This window comes from Ursus maritimus, unplaced genomic scaffold, assembly GCF_017311325.1.
Source record: "Ursus maritimus isolate PB19 unplaced genomic scaffold, ASM1731132v1 scaffold_23, whole genome shotgun sequence".
Taxonomy (NCBI): domain Eukaryota; kingdom Metazoa; phylum Chordata; class Mammalia; order Carnivora; family Ursidae; genus Ursus; species Ursus maritimus.
The window spans coordinates 36,826,296-36,833,514 of record NW_024424786.1 but is presented as its reverse complement, the minus strand read 5'-3'; the positions used below and the strand labels follow the sequence as shown (position 1 = coordinate 36,833,514).

The window sequence follows — 7,219 nt, the reverse complement described above, 5'->3', positions numbered from 1 at the left end:
TAATAAAATAGCGTGCATTTTATTTAAAACCAACCAAGCGCTGATAAAAATATATATCACTGCAGCTGTGATTCCACATCAAACCTTAACAGTAAGAACTGGGCATTAAATTCATTCTTCACATCGTGAGCTGGGCCTGGCAGAGGGCGCCCACCTGCACCAGAGCCTCAGAGGAAGAATGAGACCCCTGGTGGAGAGGGCTCAGGTGGCAGGCACCCCGCCCCGCCCCTCTCAGAACTTGGGAGGGGCAGGGGCCCCAGTGCGCAGCTCCCGCTTGTCTGCACTCCCCCTGGGCCACTGGGGTGGACCCTGATCAGCAAGTCCTTAGTGGCGGTGAGTGGAGGGAGAGGGCTGGAGAACCGTCCGGAGCGCAGCGTCCTTTCTCCTTCAGTGTCCCTGAAATCCCCACAGGGGATCTGATGGCCACTGCAGGGTCCTACCTGCAGGCACAAGCCTATGAAGCAGGCACCTTTTGCTTTGGCTGAAGGGGAATCAAGATTCCGAGAGGGAAAACTCTCTTCTTGACACAAAGCAGCCACAGTGCACTTTCCTACATACAGTACAGCGGCGGGCAAGCAGATGGCCCTGCTGGCTCGGATTAAGGCACTTGTAACAGACTCAATGTACATCCTCATTCCCAGCGCCCTGTGGGAACCCCTCCCCCGCAGCCCTGCCCCTCAGGTCCCATATGCCCTGCCTCTTCCCCACAGCTAGGCAATGAGGAGGACAGGAACATGCCTTGAGGGACTGCGGCTGGGGTGGAGTGCAGGGCTAGAAGGAGACAAACAGGAAGGAAGCTGGGGATCTGGCAGAGGAGGAACTCCAGGACAGGAGAGCAAGAGCATCAGGAGGAGGACAAGGCAGCAGCAGAGGGGAGCCGGCTGAGTCACGGGAGACCAAGGGCAGTGATGTCCACAGAGAGCAGATGCACAAGCCACAGGGGTGGCCCTTCCAGCCTGGCCTGACGGAGGCAGGCTGGGAGCAGAGAGAGGGTCAAGACGACCAATCCCAGACAGAGAACGTCCGAAGACAGGGCCCCTGGGGACCAGCATGGGGCATGGTCTTCCTCTTTCTCAGCTAGGGGGTCTGGTGCAGGGACACAGGCTGTGACAGTTCAGAGGCAGGGCAAGAAAGGGGCGGGGGCTGGAAGGAGGGCTGTGCGATCAGGAAGCAGTGCAGCTCTTTGGTATGACGAAGGTGGCCTTGTCCGGCGGCCTTCTCACTCCTCCTCCACGCTCCGGGGCCCCTTGGCCGCCCGCCTCTGCCGCCAGCGCAGCTCTTCCACCTGGCGCTCCAGCCCCCGAACCTTGGCCTCCAGTTGGGCCCCCGAGGCCCGGGTGCCAGTGAGCCGGCTCAGCAAGGCGTAGAGGGTCAGCAGGGCCAGAAGGAGCAAGGCTCGGGTGGAGGGGTCGGGCACGGACCTCACCAGGGCCACAAAGCCGGCCAGGAAGAGGACAAGCTTCAGGCCCCACAGGATCCGCCCCAGCAAGGCCAAGACCAAGCCAAGGAGCAGGGACAGAAGCCAATAGACGACAAGGGCCCCTGCTCCCCACAGCAGGAACGTCTGAACCTGGCTGGGGCTGAGCTTCAGGCCCTGGGTGAGGTGGTCTCCTGGAAGAGGGAGAGTCAGAATCAGCCAACCTGGAGTGGTCAGGGCACAGGGGGCAAGAACCAATGGGGAGGGTGGGGAGGGAGAGCTAAACCCCCTTGCAAAGGAAAAATCCTTTCCTACAGGGTCACAAAAATAGGAGCCTGAATCTGAGCTGCCGCTCTTGCTGGCCGGCGGAGAGATTACTTCCCTTGGTTGAACCGGTTCCTCTGCAAAACGGGAGAGATTCTCTGGGCTGTGGGTAACAGTTAAACGAGATACTATGGCTTCAATGCTCTGCCTGATGTGCAGCGAACGCCTGGTAGGCGGTGGCAGTCATTAGTCTGCTCTTAGGCCTGCCTCTGGGGAAACCTGGCAGGTGTCAAGCAGCTGGGGAAAAGTCTGGGCCCTGAAAAGATGAAGTCCCACCAACAGATAGTGACAGGCTAAGCTCCAGGAGACCCGACCAGTACTCGCGCTCACCATCTAGTCCCAAGGCATTCAGCAGCTGTGTGGCGATCCCAGACAGCGCGAAGAAGGCCACCGAGATGGCTGAAGAGATGGCCCACAGCACCTGAGACAAGGTCTGTGGAGAGAGCAGGCCAGCAGATGAGTCCACAATCAATCATGCTCTTTCTCCTTTAGGCCTCTAACCCCTTCCCTGGGCAAGGCCCAGAATGAACGTGTCCCACCTCCTTCTCAGCAGAGGTTTGCCCACCAAGCCTGGACAGCAGGCCATGTGTCCTTCCTGAACTGGAACTCGGGACATCTGAACCCTCATTCAACTGATTTGCTAGAATACTTTGGTGATGGTAGTAGGCGAATATGTGGGGAAATCATCAAATCTCTACAGTAGTCACCCTGTGAAACTGGGGTCCTCCCAGGGAATCATGAAGTTGTGTGAAGCAACATCTATGAAGGGCTAGAATGTTCCAATGAAAAAGGAGTCAATCAGCTCTACTAGATGATGGATTTTATAAAGGATCATCTCGACTATATAGAATGACCTATGGAAAGTATGGGATGCCATGGCTGGGATGCCCTTATGTGGAAGAGACAGCCGTGCCTTAAGCCCCCGAGTCGGACCTACATCTGCCTCTACCGGGGAAGGAATGGATTCGGGTCTTGATATTTTGCCAATTTAAGACTTTAGGTCAGATTTAGACCAAAGTCAGACTCTATCATCATCCAGTGACATGGGTTTACAAAGACTGGCTCATTTCCCAGTCTTTCTGACAAGAAAGGGCAGGAGTAAGGGAAAGAGCTAAAGGCCCCAGGGCAGGAATCAAACAATGGGATTGCAAAAAGCAGGGACTGTCTGGCTTTATCTTGTGGAATGTGGGGCTCTCGGCACCAGAGATTATGACACACAGCATGTGGAGCCAAGATGGGGTGACCATGAACAACATCTCCTCCTTTATCTCTTTTCAGTGTGTGTGGTCACAGGAGGGACCAATGTCCTTACCTCGGAAACCAGGCGCATGGTCTCTGGCCCAAGCCAGGCATCCAGTGTTCCCCGTGCAGAGCGACCTATCTGGCTCAAGAGATCAACTGGGGCCTCCTTCTTCTGCTGGCCTGGTGGCACAAAGTCTGCGTGGGACTGGGATGATGCTGAGTGGAGGAGGACGAGGGCCACTAGGACCATCAGGATGACTTTGAACACATGCTTGCCCCATGGTGAACTGCTGCCTGGGCCTGCCATGGCTGGGTCTGCCAGGAGAGAAGCACAGGGTGAGCACGGAGCCAGAACTGGCATGGACACCCACTGTCCCAGCTATGACCTGCCCCCACACCCTCCTCCACCTCTACCCTGTTAGCTGAGAAAGGCAGAACTGGGCCTTCAACTGAAGCTGGGCAAGACCGTCTGATTCAGGGGTTCATCCTTCACATTCTTTACCACTTATATATTAATTAACCAGCAAGTATTCTTCAGAGCCTCCGGGTGGATGAGAAGATCTAGGATTATTCCAGTTCTAAAAATCCAAAGGCCCATCTCTGGGTCTTAGTGGTGCTACGAGCATTAAAAAAGTGTAAGACTGTAAGGCTTTGTCCCCAGGGAGGTTATAATCTACTTAAGATAAAGCTGATATAAAAAAAAAAAACAACTTAAAAAATAGCACACAAATACGATTACTGCTGTGTAATGATGTAAAGGGAAGCCCTCAGGTACAAGCAAGAAGAACGGCTCCGCAGGGCCAGCGTACGAGGTGGCTATTAGCCTCCTCGCCCTCCCGGTAACAAATGAGAAGAAACTGAGACTTAGGAGTTAGGCATTTGCCCAAGGTCACTGGGCTAAGTAGAAAGGTCAGGATTTGAACCTGAGCTTCTGCTTCCAAGCTGCACACTCACTGGGAGTGAAGGTAACACAGTGGATCTCACCTGCGGCTGCTCATTGGAATCACCCGGGAGCTTCCAAACTACTGATGCCTCTGTCCGGAGCCCAGAGGTCCTGGTGTCACTGGGGGTGACTTAGGCTTAGACCTGCAAACGCTCCCCGGGTGATTCCACTGCGCCAAGCTGAGATGCGCTGACAGGCAATGATCTCGACTCCCCAGCCTCCAAGGTAGGCAAAGGGTTAAAGCACAACCTTTAGGGAAAGATATTATTAATAAAAAGCGAACCATGAGCCACCTGTCTCGTACCATCGCCGCCATCAGGTAGGCCTTGTTACTTTCCTACATTTTTACTGATGAAGAAACCGAGCTGGGAGAAGCAGTAAGTGGGGAAACCAGGATTTGAACCCAGGTGCATGGGATACCAGACCCCTCACACATGCTGCCCAGCCATGTCATCTCCAAAGTCAGTCTCAAAAGTGATTTAGAAAGTCACACGATAGATTATTCATGAGCTAAAATAAACTTGGCATCTACCAGGCATCTCCGAGAATTACGGATGACAACTCAGTTAACCACTTTGTGCTTTGCGCTCGGAGCTCGCCTAACGTGATGCTACAGGCAAGTTAAGACCCAGCGAGTACCGACTCACTGAAGCAGGTGTGGATCAGCCAAAAAAAATGTCGGCCAAGTCTACCTTCCATTTGCCACCATGCTTGAGAAACGTCAAACAGCACCAGCGAATCCCCTGTTCTCTTCCAGGCTCAGAAACGAACCTATAGCTCCAGGGAGTTTCCATGCTTCAGACCCGACGATCCGAGGCTAAGCCATGCCCCTGACGCAGGAGCAGCCAGGTATCTGACGTGTTTGCAGTTACCAGATCACTCAGGGAGTTGGCCAGAAATGGGAGCCACCAGGATGAAGGAGAGGGAAAGTGTTCCCATTCTTACTTAGCGGAAAGGAGAAGAGTCCAAGAAAGAGTTATAAAAATATCATATCCGAGCACTTTCTGGCCCAGAAACAGCTGCTCTAAGTTCCTCTTGAGGTCTGTGGAATCAAGCAGGGCTGCAAAACACGCATGCATGGGGAGCGACTTCAGGCCGGGAAGCCTTTTATTCTACTCTCTTTGGCATAAATCAAGAACCAGATGGTTCCTGCCTGCCAGTGGTCAGACATGAGGGAAGCACAGGTCAGTTCCGGAGCTATCTGGGTCATAACCACCCTGTGAACTGAAAGAGCAGGGTTGCTATCTTGGGTTGGGTCCTATATCCAAGGACCTCCACCAGGAGGGATCAGATGTCGTCTCCTCTGTTCTAGAAGGTCAGGGTGACGTGAGCTGCTCCCCCCATGGCAGCCTCCTGCATTCTGTGCTAGCCTCAACTTTCAGGCAGCCATCTGCCTCAGTCAACAGGAGCTAGGGGACTTTGGAATAAACCCTCCCCCGTGAGGCCAACATTGCCATGCCAGCTGACCTTTTGGAAGTGCACCAGAAACCAAATCTAGCAGGATTCTAGTGTGTGCCCTTTGCAGATAAGGGTGCAGATCACTGGCCAGTCTGTTTCTTCCAATTGTGTTATTTAACAGGATTCCTTCTCGTTTCTTCTAGGTCATTTCTAGGCAGCAAGAATCGGACTCACTGTCATTACAGCTCCTCACTGCAGCCCAATCAAATACTTTTAATAAAGAGAAGCCGTGTCAGTCAAGAGTCAATGCAGTCTTGAGCTCTGAGAGGAACTTAGGTCTTAAACATCATCTCCTGTAACACCTGGCCCAAATGGTAGGCATTCAACAACAACAAGTTGTATGTGTGTGTATTTATATTTATATACACTAGCGGCCATCTGCCCCAGTTGAGTGTGTCTGTATATTGTTAAGCGTGTGTTTATGTGTGTGAGTGTGGTGCTTTATAATTTACAAAGTGCTGGTCTCTTCACCATTTAACTCTTGCACCAATCTGATAAGGTTCTGCAATTTTACATTTTACTCAGAAAACTATGGCTTAGGGAGGTCAAGTGACTTGTTCAAGCTCACACAAAAGAACGGGCCTTGCCTCTAGAACCCAGGATCTAAATCTTCCCTCTTTGCTTGTTCCACACCCCTACGCTGCCTCAGAAAGACACGGCTCCTGCCCTCAAGGCACTGAAAGTTCCACCAAATAGCAACAAGCTCAAAGTGAGAGGGCATCCAGATTCCCACTGGGAGATGACCCACCTGCTGGATTTATAGGTCATGGTTTTGTACCAAGAGGTATGAGGATGGCAAAAGATTGGGGTGAGACCTGCCACTTCTGTCCAGGTATCTGTAAGATGGCTCAGGCAGGGTCAGGAGAACCCGGCTCAGCTGGGAAACTGCTTCACTTAACTATGGTAGCGAGGAGGCACTATTATGTTTAGCTGTGGTTTGCCAAGAGGGCAGGGTGGGGCAGTCCACACACCCCCTGCCAAGGCTCCTTCCTCCGGTTAGCTTCCTTTCACACCATGAGTCACTACGTGGCAGGAGGGGCAGCTGATGTAGTGCCCTCTGCTGGCCCTGATTTTCCCCATCATTGCTCAGAGCGGCCCTGGTGGAGCAGTGGTTCTCAGCTCTGGTGGCCCATCAGACAGGTCTGTGGAGCCTGTTCAAGCAAGGACGTCTACCCCACGAGGCTCCACCTTAGACTCTCCCAAAGAAGGGCTCAGAATTTCGTTTTTAGAGCCCCTCGAGGATTTCTGATGCATAACCAGACAGCTGCCACAAGCGATCAGCAGCGCCGGAAGTCTATTCTAGGCAAAGCCTCCAAAGCGTGGCAGTAGACAAAGGAACCGAGACTTGCATCCCAGACTCAGTTCTGCCACAAACTAGAAGCCACTACCTTATGCCTAGTTCTTAATCTGAGTTTCAATCTCCTCAGTGCAAAATGGGGTTAAGCAGGGTTAAGAACTACTACATGTTTCTGCAAGAGCTTTGTAGACCTTAAGGGTCAACAGAAATGTTGCAGTACACAGACTGCCAATACACCACTCATTACACTGTAGCATAATTTAGCAGTTTATAGGCCAGCCTCCCCCATTAGACTTTGAGCGCCTCCGGTTAGATTTGACAACTTTTTTTTTTTTGGAATCCTCAGTGCCTAGCACAGAACAATGACTAATAGACACTTGTGAAATGAATATTAGAAGCCCGCCAAGAAGCTGTGAGAGTAGCAAGGGAGAGGTGGGGAGAGAAGGCTTATTTTAAGTTGATCCAAACAGGCAGCGGCCACCGGAGAAGCACAGCTGCGTTGAAAGGAAGCTCCTTGACGGGGTGGGGGGGGGGGGGG

At 52.6% G+C, this 7,219-nt stretch overlaps 1 protein-coding gene across 2 annotated transcripts in view; it reads right to left on the bottom strand.

Moving 5' to 3' along the window:
* Positions 1–7,219, bottom strand: part of TMEM109 (transmembrane protein 109) — an 8,021-nt gene continuing 802 nt past the window's right edge. For both annotated transcript variants that reach the window (XM_008707469.2, XM_040639176.1), the window contains exons 2-4: positions 3,054–3,298; positions 2,072–2,174; positions 1–1,611 (exon numbers count right to left, since the gene is read on the bottom strand). In XM_008707469.2, the coding sequence (XP_008705691.2) occupies positions 1,220–1,611; positions 2,072–2,174; positions 3,054–3,290 (732 nt within the window). In that variant the 5' untranslated portion in view covers positions 3,291–3,298 and the 3' untranslated portion in view covers positions 1–1,219. The remainder of the gene's footprint in view (positions 1,612–2,071; positions 2,175–3,053; positions 3,299–7,219) is intronic.